The following is a 23812-nucleotide window of genomic DNA, read 5'->3' on the forward strand; positions in this document are numbered from 1 at the left end:
CATAAGGATCAGACTATTCCTTCTATGTCAAAAATAATTTTTTCAAAAGACGAGAAATTTCTAATTTTTTTCTCACAAAAATTTTCTTAAAAAATTTTTCAATTTTTTTATAAAAAAAAACCTGTTCTATTCACTTTTTGGTCTAATTCTTAAAAAGCTCCTTTTGAATTTTAGATTTTACCAAAGAAAACCTGAAAATTGATCTTAAAAATCAAATTTAAATTTTTTTTCAACGTTACCAAAATTAGCCCTGCGCGAACTTTGGTCATTTTTGAAAAAAATATTAACACTATATTTAAGCTTTCAACGGATTTGAAAAGAGCGGGCAATTCTTAGTTCAAAAGGTTTTTACAAATCAGTTCTAGGTCTTACCAATTTTTGTGTAGGTCGATCTTTAAACACCTACTAAAAAATTTTTTTAAAAAAAAATTTTCATCCGATTTTGAGACCCATACAGTACCCTTGAAATTCATCTCACAAAATTTTCACTTTTTTGTAGGCAATGTAATATGGAACAAATTTGCTTTTATGTTTTTTTCTGTCATTTGAAAGGAACATGGAGATAAATGTCATTTTATGAAGGTGGGTCAAAAATTACCGGTTTAGCCCTTACCGGTCTATGCCCCACATCACCTTAGGCATTTTAAAATGACTTTTTAGGTAGATGAAAATTTTGAAAGTTTTTCATTGCTCATGATAGAAATTTACAAAATTTCAGATGTGATTTTACAAATGTCGTTGCTAGACTATTTAGGTTTTAGGGTATTTTTTTTTTTTGGGGGGGGGGGGTAGGGTGAGTATACGACAGCATCTGTTTAATACAATACTGCTATAGGATCTCTAGTAATCTATTTGTATGTAATAATACGCATATTTACTAATACCCCTTCGATTGTCCCAGAATTATTAATTAAGCTTTTATTAGTCCTAGATAGCATAAGCACACATTTTATTTGCATTTATCTTTCATTTAAAATTTAGCTTTTTATTTATTTTAACAGATTTTGAAAAAATTTTCAAGTTTTAAGAAGGGATAGTGAAACATTACTTTAGGTTAATTCATCTACCTTTTATCTTAATTGTTTCAGACAAAGGTCTAAGAGAGGGAGTAAGCAGTTATTAAAACCACCCCATTATATCATTAGAATTCCCTAAAAATAATATTTAATAGGAATAATTCTATTTCTTTCTAATTTCAAATTTACATGAATTAAACTTTGAATATGAATCTAGCTATCTAACTATCTATTTATCCATCTATCTGGCTATCTATTAATCCATCTATCTATCTATGTATATATCTTTCTATGTTTCTATCTATCTATCTAACTATCTATTTATCCATCTATCTAGCTATCTATCTAGCTATCTAACTATCTATCTATCCATCTATCTATCTATCTCATTATTATATCCAGTTTTCTACAAATCCGCAGAAAGCTTTTTATAATATGATGCCAGAAATAACTATCATGTGTTTAAGAATTAGTCGAAGCTTTCTGCTTCATAGGAAGGATGTAAAGACAAACGGATAAAACGACTTTACAAATCCAATACAAATCAAATGACCATCAGAGCATTTCCAACAGACTGACGTACAGAGTAGAGTAGAGTTAGATGCTCATCGATTAAGAAATAGAATAGCAGCTAAGTAATTTAAAATTTCCAAAATAAATCAAATGACTCTCAGAGCAAAAAATTATAAACTGGAGCTCATCGGTATAGGGCATTCTCATGAAATTTTTAGGCTCTTTAACTTGAATAGCAGCCGAGAAATTTATGTTTCCCCCAGTTTTATACAGATACAGACTGATGGACATAAATATATAAAGATGGTTAAAAAAACAATCGCTTCACTTTTTTCAATATAAATCCTATAGTTTTGGTCGAAAACCTATAAAAAGGATGACTACATCCATGAAAGCTAAGCTCTGAAATAGAAGGTCAAACGAACTTTAACACTTGTAGAGTGTCAGAACTGAATAAACTGAATTTAATGCATATGTCTAGACAAAATTGTAAGTATATTTGTTGCAAACTTGATTAAATACATGATACTGTTTAAGGACATAGTGACGTTTTTAGGACTTGATTATAAAGATGTTTCGCTTATAACATATACCTTGTTCTAATAGTGATCAGTATTAAAAAAAAATAGTTGAAAAGGATAATTTTAACATTAAAAAATTAGTTGTGAAAAAATTTAAAAATCAGCTTGTTTTAGATTGACGTCCGGACTTTCTGGTAACGTTTATAGAGTTGCTGCGCTTTCTAGTCGTAAATCAATAGGAAAATTCTATCCTGTTTAAATTAACGAAAACAGCTAACTGTTACAGACGGACGGACAGCCAAACCGACCCTCAATATAGAAAAGCTTCGCTTTTAAATAACACAATTCATGCTCAAGCAATAACAATGAGAAATCAACATTGAATTTTGAATCTACTCACCTCTCTAGAGTACTAAAGCTCGAGATTTAGCCCTTGTGAAGAAAAAAAGACAGAACCATTATACACTGAGACATGACAGCTCTGCCTAGTTCTTGATGTTTGACAGGCCTTTCTTTTTTTTGCCAAATTGACTAGGATTGTGTTAGAAACCTGGTTAAGGTGTCTATAGAAAGGTCTTCACATGCTACATAAAAAAATTACGCATTATGGGGTCTATCTACAAGATTAAAAGTACTTAAGACTTTTTTTCTTTTTTAATTTTAGAGAAAAATTCTCCACAAGGGCTAGGACTCGAGCTGTAGTACTATGGAGAGGTGAGTAAATTCAAAATTCAATGCTGATTTCTCATTTTCATGAATTGTGCTATTTTTTTACCAAAACTTATGGATTTATATTGAAAAAAGAGAAGCGATTGTTTTTTTAACACTCTTTATATATCATAGAATAGCTTTTTTTATAAACATTTTGTTATTAAATAATGTTTCTAATTTTGAACGGCCATACAAAGCCAGTTTTAAAGAGCTTTGCTACTAAGATATTTTTTAATAACTAAAGTAAAAAAAATAAATTAACCTCGGGCTGTTAATTCATTTATGTAAGTATGATGTTAGATTTTAAAAACGTCTATTCTGAAGGCTACAAAATTTAGGGAAGACTCACCTTGGTCTATATTAAGGTTAAGGATATTTAAAACATTTTCTTACCCACCTCAAACAATATAAATTTATAGGTTGTTTTGGTGACTTCTGATGGTTAGTATGGCTGTCAGAAATTGAAATTAAAAAAAAAACTAGGATGGCAACAACCATAAAAGCGAAGCTATAAATTTAGATGGTATGACAAACGAACATTAACATAGATTGTAAATATGTGATGAAAAACTACTTAAATACAGGATTCTGTTTAAGGACATTCTTACATTTTAGGATAAAATTATGAAGATCCTTCTCTTATAATATTGCATGTGTTGTTCTAGGAATCAATATTAAAAAAATCATAAATATGATAAAGATATCATACAAAAAAATGTTGTAATTAAAAGGAAATACAAATGAACGTTATCACTTGTAAAGTGCAAAAACTGTATAAGCAGAATGTAAATGTATAAGCATAAACAAAAATGAAAGAAAAATTGCTTAAATACAGGATAATGCTTAAGGACATACCTTCATTTTTAGGACTTGATTAAAGAGATGCTTCGCTTATAACAATGTATTTTGTTGTCCTAGGAATCAGTATTCTAAAAACCAGATAAATAGGATAATTAAATCACAAGAAATATTGTAGTCAAAAAACTTAAAAATAAATGTATGTACAGACATTCTGATAACGATTATAGAGTTGCTGTGCTTTCTGAATTGTACCTAACTATATCATCATCATAATCATCATGCAAAGTTTGAAAACAATAGGCCAATTTTATCCTGTCCAAAGAGCTAACGGTTACGAATGGGAGTACGGACGGACGGACCTAACCTAATTATTGAAAAGTTTCGCTTTTAAGAATTAAATATCTGAAAGTTTTAAATGGAAGTAACAATTATAGAGTTGCTACGTATATTAAATCGTGCCTTACTATCATAGGAATCATCATGCAAAGTTTGAAAACGGTAGGACAATGTCTAAATGAACAAAATCTAATGCCTAGATTATATTAAACAACTATTATCTTTTGATCCATGAAACATTGTCAAAGCAAACATTTTCGATAAATAGGGACTGTATGTCCTAACATCTGGATCATTAGTTTAGGCCTGTTTGAAAATGATTATTGAAAATAGTTAGGACCCTTATGATTTGGTATTAGGTTAAGTAAAACTATTTCTTGTGCAGTAATGTCCGGTTATGATTTTTTTAAGTTCAATAAAAAACATTTTTTTGTATATACTTTATATAAACATACTGCTTTAAAATTGTGTTGTTTTTAAGGGACTCTTAACTATAAACATTTAAAATTGAAACTGCCCAGTGCCGACCTTACTATGGACATATTATTACTTGGCTTTTACATCAGATTTTCGTGTTCTCTAATAAAATGAAACTTGCAGCGAGCTAAAAATAACGATTACCCCCTTTACACCCCCACCCTGACCCAATACACTTCCTTCCTACCTCCAACCCAATATATCTTTTTATAAATAATATTCCTTTATTTTTCAGGGTGACTTTAAATAGGTCACAGAAACTTATTCAGGGGTTTATGCGGTTAAGACATTCCCCCTCCCATCACAAAAGTCTATCCATCTTTCTATCTATCTGTCTGTTAATCTTTTAACACTTTAATTGTCCTCTATCTCTCTATTTGTCTATCGATATGACTGTCTTTTTTATATTTACTTTTTTAAAAATCTAGCCATTTCATATTAAAAAAATATTATATTTCTAGAAAAATGAAAATATGTGTTGAAAGTAATATAATTAATTGGTAATATTAACAAAGGGAACATTTGTTGGGAAAAAGGTGTCAGATATCTCCCACCCACTTAGCTATTGAAAGTTCCTTTTCTGTAAAAACAAGGATGACAATATCCATAAAAGCAAAGCTCTAAAACGGTTGGACAAACGAACATTGAAATTTTTAGAGTTTTGAACTAAATAATCAGATTGTAAAGGTATAAGACGAATCAAAATTACAAGTAAATTTATTAAAATACTGCTGAAATACAGGATAATGTTTAAGGACAATTTTATAACATAAAATTAGTTGTTTAAAAAGTTAAAAATCAGCATGTTTAAAATATATGTACGGAAATTCTAGTAACGATTATAGAGTAGCTATGCTTTATAAATTGTATAAATCGACAAGACAATGCCTAAATTAACAAAAAAAAAGCTATCCGTTCCAGACGGAGTTCGGACGGACTGACCCTAATTATAGTAAGGCTTCGCTTTTTTGTTAAAAGTCAATTGTAACAAGGATGACAACATCCATAAAGCGAAGTTTTGAAACGATAGGACAAACGAACATTAACACTTGTAGAGTGCCAGAACTGAAAAATCAGAAAATAAATGTATAAATGTCGAATCAAAATTGTAAGTAAATTTGTTAAAAAACTGCTTAAAAATAGGATAATGTTGAAGGACATACTTACGTTTTTAGGACTTTATTATAGAGATGCTTCGCTTATAACATTGTATTTTGTTGTCTTAGGAATCAGTATTCCAAAAAATTGGATCAATCGGATAATTTTATCTGATAAAAATTTGTTGTTAAAAAAGTTAAAAATCAACATGTTTAAAATGAACGTATGGACATTATAGAGTTGCTACGCTTATAAATCGTACCGAACTACTACAGTAATCACCATGCAAAGTTTTAAATCGATAGGACAATTCTAACATGCCTAAATTAACGAAAAAATCTATCCGTTTCAGACGTACGTACGGACCGACCCTAATTGTAGAAAAGCTTCGCTTTTAAAAAGGGAGCACTTTAAAGTTGAAAGGGGACGGAGGGTTATAAATAAGTTTTCTCATGTTCATTCGAATCCGGTGGATAGGAACCGGTTCTCATCCTGCGAATATAAAAATGTACAATCATAAGATTAAAACCACTTTTTATAGCCCGTGCCTTCGGCACCTTGGGGCTAAAAAAAACTGGTTTTAATCTTATAATTGTACATTCTATATCCGCGGAAAGCTGTTAATAATACGATGCGAGAAATAACTATTAAACATTTCTTAGACCTTAGGGGATAATTTATTGGAGGATGTATTTATAAACAACATTCTCAATAACGATAAATTAAAATTTAAATTACCCCATCTCTACATCAATTGTTGAAAAAATTTAAAACAAACAAATAATAATTCAAGAAAAGTACCCAAAGTTTTTTAGTCAACAAATAAGATAAAGTAGTTAGAAAGCTTTAAGTACCAGTGAAGTTTACATTCCAATGTCCTTTCCCTCCCTGAAATATCTACCCAACATCCAAATATTCAAAAATCCATTTTTTAAAGAAAATGTAGCACACCAACTCTACTGTGTTGGATTAAATTTAAATAGTAGCCATACAAACTAAATTATATACGTTATTCAATTGCATTAATCTTGCAGAACTTTATGTTATATCATAGATTAAACATTTTTTTTTAAAATTAAGTTTTAAAACAATAATGTTTTTATTCGAACCCCTTGATTTTTATGTTTGTTAATTTACATAAGTACATAATGGTTCTTGTCTATCCATTTTTAGTACATTCCTTAAAAGTCTATCTATATATATATCTATCTATCTATCTAAAGGGTGAGCAAAAAAAATGCGTAGATTTTTAAAATTCAAATTGCGCGGCTTGTGTTAATAGTAGAAAAATGTTACGCATACTATTAGATCCGCTATGAACTGTATTTTTGGAAATGTAAAAACGATTCCTGTGCTACGCATTGGCAAGGAGCTACGCGTTAAAATGTCCCAATTGACGTAAATCTTGACTTGCGAGTATATTACTAAATATTAGAGTATAGTGTGTGCAAAAATAACTGCGTAGATTTTTAAATTTCAATTGTGCGGGTTGTGTTAATAGTAGTAAAATGTTACGCATACCGTTAGAACCGTTATGAACTTTACTTTTTGGAAATATAAAAACGGTGTCTGTGCTACAAATAATATAGGAACTAGGTGGTAAAACGTTTCAAATTTTACACGCAAGTCAAGTTTTAAGTCAGTTGAACATTTACCACGTAGCTCCCTAACTATATGCAGCAGAGGAATAGTTCTTATATTTCTAAAAAATACACTTCATAGCGGTTCTAACGGTATGCGTAACATTTTTCTACTATTAATACAAGCCGCGCAATTTGAATTTTAAAAATTTACACATTTTTAAAATTGGTCATGATTTAAAAATCTTCAGATAATAGGTACTTTGGAAAAACCAAATCTATCTATCTATCTATCTATCTATCTATCTATCTATCTATCTATCTATCTATCTATCTATCTATCTATCTATCTATCTATCTATCTATCTATCTATCTATCTATCTATCTATCTATCTATCTATCTATCTATCTATCTATCTATCTATCTATCTATCTATCTATCTATCTATCTATCTATCTATCTATCTATCTATCTATCTATCTATCTATCTATCTATCTATCTATCTATCTATCTATCTATATATCTATCTATCTATCTATCTATCTATCTATCTATCTATCTATCTATCTATCTATCAATCTATCTATCTATCTATCTATCTATCTTTCTATCTATCTATCTATCTATCTTTCTATCTAACTATCTATCTATCTATCTATCTATCTATCTATCTATCTATCTATCTTTCTATCTAACTATCTATCTATCTATCTATCTATCTATCTAAATTTGTATTAATACTTCCTCAAAATAGCTTAAACCTACCCTGGAACTCCGTATAACTTCCCTGAAAATTTTGTTATCAGTCCAGCCGTTAGATTTTTATGACTTGATTATAGAGATGCTCCGCTAATAATTTTGTACTTTGTTGTCCTAGGAATCAGTATTCCAAAACATCAGATCAATTAGATAATTATATCATATAAAAAATTGTTATTTAAACAGTTTTAAAAATCAACATGTTTAAAATGGACGTACGGACATTTTGGTTACATTTATAGAGTTGCTACGCTTTCTAAATCGTACCTAACAGGTATCACCATACAAAGTTCGAAATTGATAGGACAGTTCTAACATGCTATCGATCTATTCCAAATCTAGTGCAGGTAGAACATTCTTAAAATGCTCTTTATACAAAAACACAAAAAGTTTTAACTTTACATTATTGGGTAATATAGTAATTTATCACATCGTATTATCGACAGTTATGCTGATAATAAGGTTTTTAAAAAGAATAATTCCAGTTTTGATGGCCCCAAGAGATTTTTATGATTTTGATTTTATTATAAAAATTTTATCCCTCTTGCTCTAACAGGATATGAGAAAATAGGGGGAGGGTGGCGTTGAACGCCCCCTCCTCTCCCCCAAACCGATTAAGGAGCGGCAAGGGGCCTGACTCGTGAGGGCTATATTGGCAAAAAGAATATAATTGTAGAAAAGTTGATTTTCAATTTGGAAAGTTTGGTGATTTTTAGCCTTAAAAAATATTTCTCTCAGAAAAAAAAATTAAGTGTTAATAGATAGATATCCTGCAGCCGAATTACATATATTTTCAGTTTTTATCAAGGGGTTAATTTTGGAAGGAAAAAAGGGTTTTAGTATCCTCAATTTTTTTTATAGGAGTTTATTTTTAGTAAAAAAGGGTTCAGAACTGTCAACATATATTTCTACTTTTTTTCGGCTTTGAAAGTGTTTTTCACAGCCGGCTGCGAAATAATATATATTAACAAACATTCTCCAATAAAATGAAAAAAAAGCTCTTTTCGACTTCGGTTTTTTTTAAGGTAATGTTTAATGAAATCTAAACTCTAAAAAACTGGAAGGAGTAAAAATTCTTTTAAAATATATGTATATTAAAATTTACCTTTTATTTACTGAAGTACACATATAAACTTCAATATCTCTAAATTAAAAAGAAGAAAATTTTATATAATTAAGAACTAAATATCAAATTTAGTTCTTGTAATTAAGTAAAATTTGTAGATTTTAAACAAAATACAATAATGAGAAAATAAATTTTCAAATTAACACGCAAATAAAGTAATTATTTCCAAATTGTAAAGATAAAATATACAACAAAAACAATTTTTGTTTATTTTGGTAAGATTCATCAAATTATTAAAAACACATACAGTTAGGGACTTGAATCCATTTTTATAGAAGCAGAAATATAATCTATGATTATGGTTTGGACCCTCTAAAACTGTAATCTACCCTTCTACTTTCCCTTCTCTTGGTGAAGATATCTTCAACGCCGATACGATTTTTAAAATGTAAGATTCCACTTTCCCCTCTCTTGGTGAAGATATCTTCAACGCCGATACGATTTTTGAAATTTAAGATTCCACTTTTGCCTCTCTTGGTGAAGATATCTTCAACAAGAGAGACAAAAGTGGAATCTTATATTTCAAAAATCGTATCGGCGTTGAAGATATCTTTACCAAGAGAGGGGAAAGTGGAAGGGTAGATTACAGTTTTAGAGGGTCCAAACCATAATCATAGATTATATTTCTGCTTCTATAAAAATGGATTCAAGTCCCTAACTGACATAGGTATTTAAAAACTAATTAATAAAAGTTACAGGCGAGAATTTTTTTGCCGACATGTCAGATTATCAAACAATAAAAATAATTAATAAAAGTTTAAAAATTTTCAGAACATTTTTTAAAAATCCAATGAATTCATAGTCGCTGTGTCTTATACAGGCGGACATACATAGGACATACAAACCCTAATTACACAGCAGCCGTTCAACCTTTCAGATACTAATTTTATATGTATTACCTCGTATGACTTTCAAAAGAATAATCAGGCTGAAGTTTAATATTTTGATACAACGGGTCCAAACCCTAAAAAAAAAATTTTTCTTCTTATAATCATGTTTTATCTGTTGAAGCCAAGGTGTCCTGTTCACTAAGAGTCATCTGTAAGCCTAAGAGAAATCAACGTTTCTTTTACATTAGATTTAAATTAGCTAAATGACCAATCCTGTTCCTAACATGGCAATCCGGACTTACATTAAAAGTATTCACAATCGTTTTAATTGGTGGATTATACGCGGCTGCATACGTTTTTTTTATGTGTCTTAATTAATCTGAGTTTATCAATAATTAAGGTTTAAAAATGTGTAATTTTCTAAAAACCAAAAGCGGATATTTCTAAATTGCTAATTAGGTAGTCTGCATTAATAACAACCCCTAGTAAAGCTGGAAATAATTTACATCTATTTAGAATCTATTTATAAACAATATTTAAGCATTTAAGTTAAAATTTAATGCTTCAAACCCAGTGGCTCTAAAAATGCTTTTTGATACCCTTCTTAATTTTTTTAACATCCAAAAACCGATGGGGAGTGTATTAAAGACAACAACATAGGTGTTTTATTCGCGTCAAAGCGTTGTAAAAAATTGACTCACTTAATTTTACTAATTTTAATACAACCCCTTTTGTACGCTTCTGGTTGCACCCATAAAAAAGCCCAAAAGTATAAAGGAAGTCCTGATTTTTATCAAATTTTTATATGTTTCTCAATCTTCAATATTGAATCTCTCTATCTTCTGAACAAAAACTTTTTTGACAGGGAATGTAAAACTGAGCTGTTATGCAGTAAAAGTAAATTATTCAAGATATATAAAAAACATATTGTAAATATTTCATGATTGTCTTGTGTATTTTTCTTGTGTATTAATTATTAATGCTGTAATCTAGTCTAGTGTAATATCTAATAAGGACAATTAAAAAATATAAAGTAAGTGAAGCTCATACAAATAACGTCATACACAGACTAAATTACCAATGGCAGGTTAGTATACATTTTTATTGAACAATTGTAAGCCAGTTTATGGGCACTATAAAAAGCCTAAATGTAAGAATCTAAAAATTTAGTAATATCAGAAATTAAATCTATAAATTTAAGAACTATTAATGTAAAAAATAGTTTTTTTTTAAGAATCGCCTTTCGCAGCCGCCCTTGTTTTCAAAAAGTCAGATATCTAGCCGTGCTTTTTTTGTACTATTGATATTTTACACCAGTCGCCTAATGTTTTAATCAGCTTTCGTGTTTTGTTTGTAACCATATTTAGATTCTTGCGGTTTAATAATCAGAAGCTAAAATGAAAATATTTACCTGGAAAAATGTCCCAATTCTGAGTATAGCTTCCTTCAAATATACCAATTGTTCTGTTCTTTTTATATTCTTGCATCTAGATAAAAGGGAATATGCATTAACGAGAGCAAGTGATTTAAACACCGTACACCAATTATAGCATGATTTATTGTAATAAAATTTAAATTGTTAACTGAGTTTCATTTAAATAGCATCCAATGTTTTGTTTAGTTCAAGGTGTCCAAAGAATGGTGAAACAAAAATATCAACAAAACACTGAAAGGTATTCCAAACTTTTATTATTACATAAGTCGCGCACCTAACATAAGCAGACTTAGGAATCAATTTTAATGTCCATTAAAAACTCTCAACTTCCCAGAAACCTGACCAATGTTGACCAATGACCACCAAGGCTGATAATAAATAAAAAAATTGCTTTGAATAAATGACATGAAGTCATAAAATCATTTGCTCTCGTTCGTGCTTTGTTCCCTTTAAATAATACTGCTGCTATGCCAGGTGTGCGACATAAATAGTTCGAGTAGGGGGAATGTCATGGCCCATAAACAGGCGCAACGCATTACCATGCACAGTTAGGACTTCTTAGACAAAGGTCGATCAATCAAAAGGTTGGTTTTCTGTTGGATGTTACTGAACCTAATATCCATCTGTGTGCGTTAGAGTATAGCATCCCATCACAAGCGGATGATGCTCTTGGTTTCACTAGATGATCGCTTGAAATCGAAGGAGAATCCCATCCTAATTAGGTAATAGGTACATAATTATTTCTTACCTTGGGTCTAGTTTATTTTCTTCGTCATCTCCAATTAAAATTCCAACTATAGACTTGGATCTAAAAAGACAGATTAGATTATTATCAATAGGAAGAAAAACGCTTCTGAGCCATAAAGAAAATTTTGTTCATTAGACTCCTAAACAAACAAAACTTGCATTGGAATAAAATAAAGCTGTTCTGATAAGCAATTCAACAGATCTGACCGTTTTAGATTTATATGACGACGAACAAACTTTGTAAAATATTTTGTCAAAAATTGAAAAATTTAAAAAGAAATAAAAAATTTAACTTTCATATTTAATCCTATTATGTAAATTATTAATTTTATTAAATATTAAAATAAATTTCTATAACTACTTAGTACTTAACTCAATTTTATGGAAGCTTTTTTTAGGTCCCTCTAATCTCAAATCTAAGTTTTGGTTCAGACTATTTTCCTATTCTTTCCTTACTCCACCGAATACATAGATCCTAGATGCTAGGAGCGAAGCCAATAGTATTTAATACGGTACGATTTTGTACGATACCACGATTTTGACAAACAATGTTTTATATCTACTTCAATATCAGTCTCTGATTAAACTAAATAAAATATTACTCGATATATAATAGTTTTGATGAAATATATAAATAAATTTTCTTTAGAATCTATAATAACAGAATATACATATTGATGATTTTATACTTTTATACCTATTTAGTTTGCGAGTTAACCTCCAATATTGATTTTTTACGTACTTTTCTACAAAGTATATAAATTTATCAATAAATTTACTTTATATGTTTAATAGATAGATTATTATTTAACGAGATCTTAGAAATATAATGCAAACGTATAACTTTACTGATTTTATTTCTAAAACAAGGATGACAACATCCATAAGCAGCGAAGCTAAAAAAAATGATGAAGGGATATCGGGAAAAAATTTAATATAGAGCAGTGTCATACAATAAACATTTAACTTTATAAAATAAGGAAATCACGAAACCTTTAGAATCACGCAACCTTTAAAATAATGAAAACTTAAAATCTAGAAATCGATCTAGCACCGCAATTAATAGACAAATCTTAATAAAACTTGATGGAAAAATGTAGAATATAAACATATTCAATCCCTGATAATTTTAGCCGTCAATCCTGAATAGGAATAGAGAAAATCACAAAAACCTAAAAATCTAGGAATCGATCTAGCACCCCAATTTTAATAAAAATCTTTATAAAACTTGGTGAAAATATGTACAATGTAAAATTGGTTAATCCCTGAAAATTTAAGCCCTCTTTCTTGAAAAGGAATTGAGGAAATCACAAAAACGTAAAACTCTAGGAACCGACCTTAGATCGCACCCCAAATAACAGACAGACGGACTAAACAATGTGTACATTAGATGGGCATATATAATGGGAATCTTTACTAAAAATTTAGCTGTCTATCTTGAATAGGAGCCAAGAAAATCACGTTGCCCCTATAGCGTTACAGACTGACTGACGGACAGACATAGTGAATTATAGAGTAGCTTTATTTAAAAAATCGAGATGAATGTTAAACAGACAACAAGAGGGGTGTCATTTTATTTTCAGGGTGTGAATACACTTTTTCCTAATGTCCCAATAAGGTCATGAACTAAAGAATAATAGGCATGGGGAATTTTTTTCAGGGTTCGGAAGCCGCGCTATCAGCCGCGCTGCTGCGGCTGAATCTTAATTTGCGGCTGCGGCTGCTTAAAGTTATGGAAGTGGCTGAGGCTGAGAGTGGCTGAGGCTTAGTGCGGCTGAGAGTGGCTGCGGCTGAATGCGGCTGAGGCTTAATAAGAATTGGGGTGGCTGAGGCTTACAGTGGCTGAATTGGAATTTTGTGGCTGAGGCTTCGAGCGGCTGAGGCTTACAGTGGCTGAGGCTTACAGTGGCTGAAGGATTTGTGGCTGAGGCTGCGGCTTACTGAAAGCCGCGCGGCTCATAGCGGCTGCGGCTTACAGTGGCTGATTGGAAAATTAAGCCGCGTGGCTGAGTGAGGCTGAGGCTGAGAGTTGCTGATAACATAATTAAGCTTCGCGGCTGATTCTGAGGCTGCGGCTTACTGAAAGCCGTGCGGCTGAGGCTGTGGCTGAATTAAATTCAGCCGCGCAGCTGAATGCGGCGGCGGCTGAATACAATATTAAGCCTTGCGGCTGATCTTATGGCTGATTATAAAATAAGCTTTGCAGCTGAGGCTTCGGCTAAATTGGATTTTTTAAATGCATTCTAGGACATTTTTTGGAGAGTTGAGGGTGGTTAGGGGTTGTGAGAATAAGAGAGGAGGGAAGAGGGGGGAGGACAGCAGGATTTTTTCAAATGTTTGATTCAGAATTAGTACCCAAATTTTATACTGGTACCCAAAGTTTTATACTGGTACCCAAAGTTTATTCTGGTACCCAAAGTTTTATTCTAGTACCCAAAGTTTTATACTGGTACCCAAAATTATATACTAGTACTCAAATTTTATTCTGGTACCCAAAGTTTTATTCTAGTACCCAAAGTTTTATACTGGTACTCAAAGTTTTATACTGGTACCCAAAGTTTTAGTCTGGTACCCAAAGTTTTATAATGGTACCCAAAGTTTTAGACTAGAACCCAAAGTTTTATACTGGTACCCAAATTTTACTGGTAACCAAAGTTTTATACTGGTACACAAAGTTTTATACTGGTACCCAAAGTTTTATATTGGTACCCAAAATTTTATACTGGTACCCAAAGTTTTATTCTGGTACCCAAAGTTTTATACTGGTACCCAAAGTTTTATACTGGTACCCAAAATTTTATACTGGTACCCAAAGTTTTATACTGGTACCCAAAGTTTTATACTAGTACCCAAAATTATATACTAGTACTCAAATTTTATTCTGGTATCCAAAGTTTTATTCTAGTACCCAAAGTTTTATACTAGTACTCAAAGTTTTATACTGGTACCCAAAGTTTTTATAAAGGTACCCAAAGTTTTAGACTAGTACTCAAATTTTATTCTGGTACCCAAAGTTTTATACTTGTACCAAAAGTTTTGTACTAGAACCCAAAGTTTTATACTGGTACCCAAAGTTTTATACTGGTACCCAAAGTTTTAAACTGGTACCCAAAGTTTTATACTGGTACTAAAAATTTATACTGGTACCCAAAGTTTTTTACTGGTACCCAAAGTTTTATACTAGAACCCAAAGTTTTATACTGGTACCCAAAGTTTTATACTGGTACCCAAAGTTTTAAACTGGTACCAAAAGTTTTATACTGGTACTAAAAATTTATACTGGTACCCAAAGTTTTTTACTGGTACCCAAAGTTTTATACAGGTACCCAAATTTTATACTGGTACCCAAAGTTTTATACTGGTACCCAAAGTTTTATACAGTTACCCAAATTTTATACTGGTACCCAAATTTTATACTGGTACCCAAAGTTTTATATTGGTACCCAAAGTTTTATACTGGTACCCAAAGTTTCATACTGGTACCCAAAATTTTATACTAATACCTAAAATTTTGTTTTAATATTGGTACCCAAAGTTTTATACTGGTACCTTAAGTTTTATACGAGTACCCAAAGTTTTATACTGGTACCCAAAGTTTTATATTGGTACCCAAAGTTTTATACTGGTACCCAAAGTTTTATACTGGTACCCAAAATTTTATACTAATAGCCAAAAATTTATTCTGGTACCCAAAGTTTTATACTGGTACCCAAAGTTTTATACTAATAGACAAAAATTTATTCTGATACCCAAAGTTTTATACTGGTACCCAAAGTTTTATACTGGTACCCAAAGTTTTATACAAGTTTTTTAGCAGTAGGAATTTATTTCAACATCTTTAGTTATGATGCAGTACAAAGCCTATCAACTCCCAGACGACGAGCCGATGCGCTACATGTTGAGCCACGGTCGAGGGTTTCTATGACATTAACTCAAGGTTCAACAACCCTGGATAACTACGGGGAATTATATCTTTCCTTTGCGCCTGTTCATGTTGCACACCTAGCACCTAGGAACCATTTAATGTCTTCAGTTATAACGCAGTGTCTGCGCGAGATTCGAACCTATTACATCCCTGATGACAAGCAGATGCGCTACTTGTTGAACCTTGGGGAACCAATTCTTTCCTTTTCTGTATTAGTTTAAGTGACATCTATCCAGCAACCAACTTTTTTTATTGAACTACCTGCCTGAAAGTTTTATGGTAATGAGTTACGCCTGTTTATGAGCCAAGGAAATCCTCCTACTCCAACTTTACATGTTGCACACCTGCCATAGCAGCAGTAGGAACCATTTAATGTCTTCAGTTATAACGCAGTGTCTGGCCGAGATTCAAACCTATTACCTCCCTGATGACAAGCAGATGCGCTTCTTGTTGAACCTTGGATAATTAAGGGGAACCAATTCTTTCCAATTTAAGTGACATCTATCCAGCAACCAACTACCTGCCAGAAAGTCCTATGGTAATGAGTTACGCCTGTTTACGAGCCAAGGAAATCCTCATACTCTAACTTTACATGTTGCATACCTGGCATAGCTGCAGTAGGAACCATTTAACGTCTTCAGTTTTCACGCAGTGTCTGGCCAAGATTCGAACCTATTACCTCTATGATGACAAGCAGATGTGCTACATGTTGAGCCATGGTACGCAGGTTAAATTTGTCTTAAAAATAATCGTCTTTAAAATGCTTATCATATGTACACTTGCAATAAATGTATTTGTCATAAAAACTTACCTCTTATGAAAAATGTTTTTTTTACAAAAGTGCTTTTTATTACAATTATTCATGGGTATAATTTTTATGACTAACTTTTTATGTCACATAATCTTAATGACAATGTAATTATGAAGTTATTACAAAAAATACTAAACAATAGGTACTGGAAAAAGAAGAACTGAATTAAAATAATTTTTTTGGGGGTAGGGTGATTTTTATTGGGTGGGGATTGCCGGGGCGAGTAAATCCCATTTTTAATTTTGGGGTGATGTTTAATTTTTTTTCTAAGGCAATTTTTTTCTGGTAGTGTGATGGTACCCTCCCCCAAAATAGTTGTAAACCTTCCCAGTACCTATAAGAAACTACCCTGAATAGGAGCACCATATCGGTTTAGTAGTTAGCGAGATCCTGTAGTACAAACATATAGACAGACAAACAAACAGACATCATAATACTTAATGATCTAAAAATAAGACAAATTTTCATTTTGAAATATTGGAGCTCTGATAGCTTTTTGGTTATGGTAACAGCTTTGAACCATCTATCATCCGGGTTCGAATCCCAGAAGAAAAAAAATTTGGGGGGATGAAGGGTGACTTTTATTATTTTTTTATGGGAAAATAGGGGGGAGTTTGGTTGAGCACCCACCAGTTTTAATTTTAGTTTTTTAAAAAATTCAAAAACTTGGAAAAGGCAATTTAAAAAGTTTTCATTAGTTCAGTAGTTATCGAATTCTTAATCTACAGACAAAATAACTCTCCATACTTTATACAAGGTTTTAGAAATAATCATATGTAATTCTTGGTGGAATTGAACAGAAAACCTTTCTTACACATTATAGTGCACTAACCCTTAGAACATATGTGTAAAGCAATTTTATATTAAAATTTAGTTAATAATATTACAAATAAAGTAAGTTTACCTAGAACAAATCTCCTCTAATCTTTTTTTACACATTATGTCCACCCTCCTTTTAAAATTTTTTTTCAACTTGAGAGGAAAATAACTAAATATAAATGAGAGGAAACAAAAATTATTGTCCATTGTCCCAATGTCCATAGTAGAATAAAAACTTTAATCACATTCAATTCTTGGTGGAATTGAACCAAGAACCTTTCCAACACACGACTGCCACACTAACCCCTAGACCAAAGGTGACAGAAATTTTGAAGAAAAATTTAGGTCTAAATATCACAATTTAATAAATTATTGGGTGCTAAATTTCATAGGTATAACTCTTATGTACATACTTTTAAAACCTGTTTTAATATGTAATGAGTTAATGTTTAAAGGATACTAGTGGCTGCGCCCCTAAAACCTCTAGGAATACTTAAGGGAAGCAAAAATAATTTATTTTGAGGGTCATCTTTTTTTGGGAGGGAAAAGATACATTTCCCCAAAAAAATTATAAACTTTCCCTGGATCAATAAGAAGCTTCACATTACCACTTTATATAATAGAATATGTGGATATATTAAAAAAAAGAAAATTTGTTAATAAAATTATGGACCTCATTTATTGGCCAGTTCATTTATATATCCCATAAGAGGGGAGAGATGGATTAAAGAAGGTGTATGGGGGTTATTGTTATTTTAGCCAGCTGAGATTATTTCTTTATCAGAGTACATGAAAATATGGACAACATCAAAGTAATAATATGTATATCGATTCATGTATTGCTTATAAATTCAGAAATTGTATAACATAATGATAAAGATAAAGAAACATTTTTTTATAATAATTGCAGTTTCGAAAATAAAATCAATTTTAGTAAGCATCTTTGTAAAATAAACAAAATCGGATGATATATAATAATCATTTAACTATTTCAATCTATCGAGTACATAAAGATTATGTAGATTTTTTTTGCATATTATACAGGACAATTTATTGCATTTTACAGACCTTTTTTTAACCAACTTTAAAAAGTAAAATACATCGCTGTTTAAATTTTTTTTGTTAGAACATATTAGGATAATTTGTGTTCAAAATAAACACACACACACCCTCCCCCCTCCCCAAATCTTAATTTAATTATTTACATTAATTTAAAAATACTATGAAAAATGAAATATGTATAAATCTTTTTTTTTGCATAACTATTTCAGTGTCTCTCATCAACCACAAAGTATTAAATACATTTAAAATTGAAGAAATATCTAAGTAGGAGAAGCTTAATTATATAGAACAAGTATTGCGTACCTAAACGGAAAAATAATAGAGAAGCTACTATATAACTTGAGTATCACAAAAATTGATTGCCCCCTGTGAGGTTTGAACTCACAGTCCCTAGTTTACAAGACGAGTGCTCTACCATTGAGCTAAATAGGCCACTTGTACAAGAAAAAAAATTTAAGATAATACAAATTCATAGTGAATATTAAGTAAATTCTGAAAAATTTGTATCTTTTAAAAACAATAAAATTAGGCAAACGTACGTCAGTAGGGCAGTTACCCTATAAATAGTATTCAATAATATTCATAAGTATCAACGTTCAAAAACGTATTGCTCCTGGTGAAATTCGAACTTATAACCCCGGCATAACAGTGTAGAAGAACCGTGCGCTAACTGATTGCGCCACTGGAGCTCTTACATTACAGGGTCAAACTTTTTGTAGTTGTTCGAGATGGTAGTTTCTATGTTGTAATTTTAAAAAAAACTTAAGATAAAATTTTTATAAAAGAATATAAAAAAATTTAAAAGTATAACATTTAAAAAAAATTATTTTTTGGCGATGGAAATGTCTGACCCCCACCCCAAAATTAGCTCAAAACCATCCAATGTCAATATATATATAACTAGCGGCTACGCCCCTAGAGGCCTCTAGGGGGCACTTGAGGAAGAGAGAGAGACAAATTTAATAACCCAATTTCTTATTTTAAATTTTTAAAGAAAAGTAAAAAAAAATTTTTTTTTGGGGGGGGGGAATTTTTTTTTTTAGGGGGGGGGCCTCCCCCCTCATTTTTAATTTTAGTTTAAAAAATTTAAAAAAAAATTTCTTTTTTTGAGGGGGGGGGGGATTTTTAATTTTTTTGGGGGGTTGGGGGTGTCCCACCCCAAAAAAAATAGTTATAAACCTTCCCAGGACCTATGAGAAGCTACCCTGTTAAGGAGAATCCGATCGGATCAGCGGTTAGAGAGATCCTTCGGTACAGACACACAGATACACAGACACACAAACATCCTGTTACTTTAGTAAAAGGATTCCTGAGAAGGACAACATTGTCAGTTCAGTGGTTGCTGAGATCTTAAGCTTCAGACAGACAAAATTAAATGAAAATTAAGCCCCGCGGCTGAATTGACGGCTGAGGCTTGTACTAATTTAGCACCTGCGGCTGCGGCTGGGGCTTACAATATCTCAGCCGCGCGGCTGTGTCAAAGCTGCGGCTGAATTTAAAAAATTAAGCTGCGGCTGAGGCTGCGGCTTACAAATATCAAGCCGCGCGGCTGCGGCATAATCATAACTTTGCAGCTGCGGCTGAGGCTTTCTTGAAGCCGCGAGGCTGAGTGCGGCTGCGGCTTCAAATTATTAACAGCCGCGCGGCTGAGTGTGGCTGAGGCTTCCCCAACTATAAGCCGCGCGGCTGATTGCGGCTGAGGCTTAGAGGGGCGTTGGCTGAATGAGGCTTAGTGCGGCTGAGGCTTAATGTGGCTGAATTGGAGTTTTGTGGCTGAGGCTTACAGTGGCTGAGGCTTACAGTGGCTGAATGCGGCTGAGGCTTACAGTGGCTTATGTTTTCTTTAAGCCGCGCGGCTGCGACTAAGGCTGAGGCTTATTAGGTGGCTGGGAAGCCGCGCGGCTGATTTTGAGGCTTCTCGTAAGCCGCGCGGCTGATGGTGGCTGAGGCTGAGGCTGCGGCTTCCGAACCCTGATTTTTTTATGCCAACCTCTGTTGGATGGCCTATATCATGCAGAGCCTTTCCCAGTGGTGCTCTAATTTCTGCGGGGCTACCTAGTACCCAATACCTAACATAACTTGGCGTAAACTAAGAAACAAACAAACAAACGGAAAACTACCCGACGACCCCCAGTATTTTAAATTTATTTTTTAAAAGGGGGGGGGGAGTATTAGTGATCACCAGGGTATTTTGTGTGAAAGCGCCGATAGAATGAGGTAACCTGTTCAGTTTTCTATTTAGCGTCCAGGGTCTTGGGACAGGTCTGCTTGTGTCCATGTGGAGGCTGAAACTTGATTCATCAGACATTATCTCAGACAGATGCTTCCTTCGTAGCATCTCCAACTTTTCCCTTTATATAGAATTTTTTGTATTATATACTCGGTTCGTAGTCATTTAACTTGAGGAAATCAGGACAGGCCTTGTTAGATCCAGTATATAAGAAGGGCTATATAATTTAAATTTGTATGTTTGAATAGAGGAGGTTAGAATTAGATAGTTTTTAAAAGCAAAGCTTTTCTATGATTAGGGTCGGTCCTTCCGTACGTCGATTAACATTTTTAACTTTTTTAACAAAAACTTGTGTTATAATTGTCCTTTTTATCCGATTTTTTTATCCTAAAAATATAAGTATATCCTTAAACAATAATCATATTTAAGCAGTTTTGCACAAAAATTACTTCAATTTTGTATAGACTCATACATTTATATTTTGCTTATCAAGTTCTGACACTACACGTGTTAATGTTTGTTTGTCCTACCGTTCCAGAGCTTCGCTTTTATAGATGTTGTCATTCTTGTTACTTTACTACGATATGGATTTTTCACAGAGATTTGCAAAAGGTCAAATGTTAAAAATATGCTCGATAAACATGATAATCAATTATGAAATTAGTAATTGGTGAAAATATATCAATTCTCATTAATTGTAAATAAGTAACAAAGGTAATATTTCCATTGAAATATTATATTATTTCTTAATAATTAGATAATAGTCTTAACAAATGGTGTCCAACAAAAAAATTGCACAGCTTCTGTATAACTAGAATAACTACTCTTACTTAATATCTTGATGTCCTTGTTTATTAATGGAAAAAAAAATTAAAAAGCCTAAACTAGGTATCAATATAAACAAATTAAATAAAATAAATTAAATAAGATAAATTTGTCCTACGAGCCAATTTTTTAAGGGTAAAATACTTAAATGTCATTACTGTGCTATAGTTAGGAATAATTATGCAGGATATCTGTCTGATTTTAGCTTAATATCTCGCTAACCGCTGTTTTGACATGGTTCTCCTTTACAGTGAACCATCTCACAGTTCAGGGAAGGTTTATTACTATATTAGAGAGGGTACCACCATCCTCCCAAGAGAAATCAACCCTGGAATAAATCCAACAAAAATCTAGCTCTCCAGGGGCGTAGCTGCATGTATTTGATAACAGGGAGTAAGGGAGGGGACAATGGGCAATTAATTCTATATAAGAGTTATCAAAGAAAGGGCATGAAATCCAGTTTAATCCAATAAATTTGTAGGAAATTATAAAGGGATTGTTAATTGAATAATAGATTTCCACAGCGTCATGTAAAGTAAATCACAACTTGTTTTTGATGAAATATATTGAGGTTTTTTGGTGTGATTTTTATATTAAAAGATTATTGGACCCGGCCAGCTGCTAGCAAGAATATGACTGCCCCTTTTTATTCTGTTTATTTCCCTTGCCCCTTGCCCCCACCTCCCTTCTCCCTTCTCCCCGTCTGCTACATTCCAAACTAACACAATGAGTGTTTATTTCCCTTCCCCCCCACTTCCCTTATCCCTTCTCCCGTCTGCAATATTCAAAACATACATAACGAGTAGCGGCATTCTATGCGCAAGTCCCCAAACTCAGTCAGAAACTGCTAAATTCTTGCACATTCCCTTTAAGCCAGTCCCCAAAGTCTGAGACTCCTAAAAATTGAATATTCGATCCATTGTCCCCTCCCTTACTCCCTGATTTGATAAAGTGCATTGGTTAAATTGATTTTAATATTTTTACATCTTTGGTTTACTTAATTTATATAAAGTCAATTTGAACAAATAACACTGAACAAAAATTATCATTACACAAACTTTCAAAGTTTGCTATTATTTCTTCATAATAATGTCTTACCTATTGATTAGATCATCAGAAAGTTGAATAACAGAATCCATAAGAGCATCTACATCGTCCATCTTAACAAATAATAATTGTTAGCGGTTTCACTTAAATTGCCTATCCGAGCGTTGCCGTTTCTACAACTGACAAAAATACAGTGAAAGTTTTTTGTCAACTCTGTGATTTTTCTTTAATTTTTTTTCCATAGATTTTTAAAAAACTAAATTTCCTAGCTTCCTTAAAAATTATGGTACAGTGTTTATAAATAGGATTAATGTGCAACATGTTCTTGAGATAATTAATTAAGTATAAGTCTTAATTTTTTTTGGTTCAGTCTTTATTTTTGGTTAACCGGGCAGAACTGATTAGGATTCTGGCTCTTTTTTCTTATATACTAAATTTAATTATTTATGAATTTATGATTTTATGACCTTGAATTTTATTTTCTAAATAAATATCTTTATATTTATTTTTATCACTTTAACTTTATAATAGTTATTTCATTACATAGAGATAAGGTTTCATAACTCTGATGATTATATATAAATAAATATATCCAAATATAAAATAACCTCTTAAATTAGACATGAATTAACAAATAAATAATCATAAACAAAATTACAACTTATGATTAGGTATTTTTATTCATTTATTAAAGAATTTAGGTTTTTGTAATTTATAAGAATTCATAATCATTTACATTGCACTTTCAATTACAAAGAAATCTTTTTCCAGATTCTACAACAGAATATTGGTAAATCTACGAGAATATCCAAAATATCTAGAACAGAAAGTGCCAACCACAACCCAAGAGAACTTCCCACATCTACAATAAAATCAAACCATCCATATCCTAAGATTGCTGTATTATCTATTTTAGCATTAAAAACATCTCTTAGCTTTTCTATCTGTTATTTAGAATTCTAAGTTGTGTTGACAAAATAAGATTATTATAATCAGATAATCCTAAATTTACCAAACCCCACAGAATATTATTTAGTTTAATTTTTCATGTTCTGACTTGAATTATTATGTTACAATATCATTCACCAATCTATCCTATACTAAAAAGCAATAAGATTTTTTGTCTGTAGCTTAAGATTG

At 31.8% G+C, this 23812-nt stretch overlaps 1 protein-coding gene across 1 annotated transcript in view; it reads right to left on the reverse strand.

Annotated features, from left to right (window-relative positions):
- Nucleotides 1-23812, reverse strand: part of LOC145312561 (small G protein signaling modulator 3 homolog) — a 61122-nt gene that overhangs the window by 10245 nt on the left and 27065 nt on the right. The window contains exons 16-21 of the mRNA XM_080151815.1: nt 22724-22785; nt 20793-20921; nt 11955-12014; nt 11183-11258; nt 9841-9905; nt 8921-8959 (exon numbers count right to left, since the gene is read on the reverse strand). Of these exons, the coding sequence (XP_080007941.1) occupies nt 8921-8959; nt 9841-9905; nt 11183-11258; nt 11955-12014; nt 20793-20921; nt 22724-22785 (431 nt within the window). The remainder of the gene's footprint in view (nt 1-8920; nt 8960-9840; nt 9906-11182; nt 11259-11954; nt 12015-20792; nt 20922-22723; nt 22786-23812) is intronic.

Source organism: Acartia tonsa, chromosome 2 (genome assembly GCF_053477335.1).
Source record: "Acartia tonsa isolate MP-2025a chromosome 2, ASM5347733v1, whole genome shotgun sequence".
Taxonomy (NCBI): Eukaryota; Metazoa; Arthropoda; class Copepoda; order Calanoida; family Acartiidae; genus Acartia; species Acartia tonsa.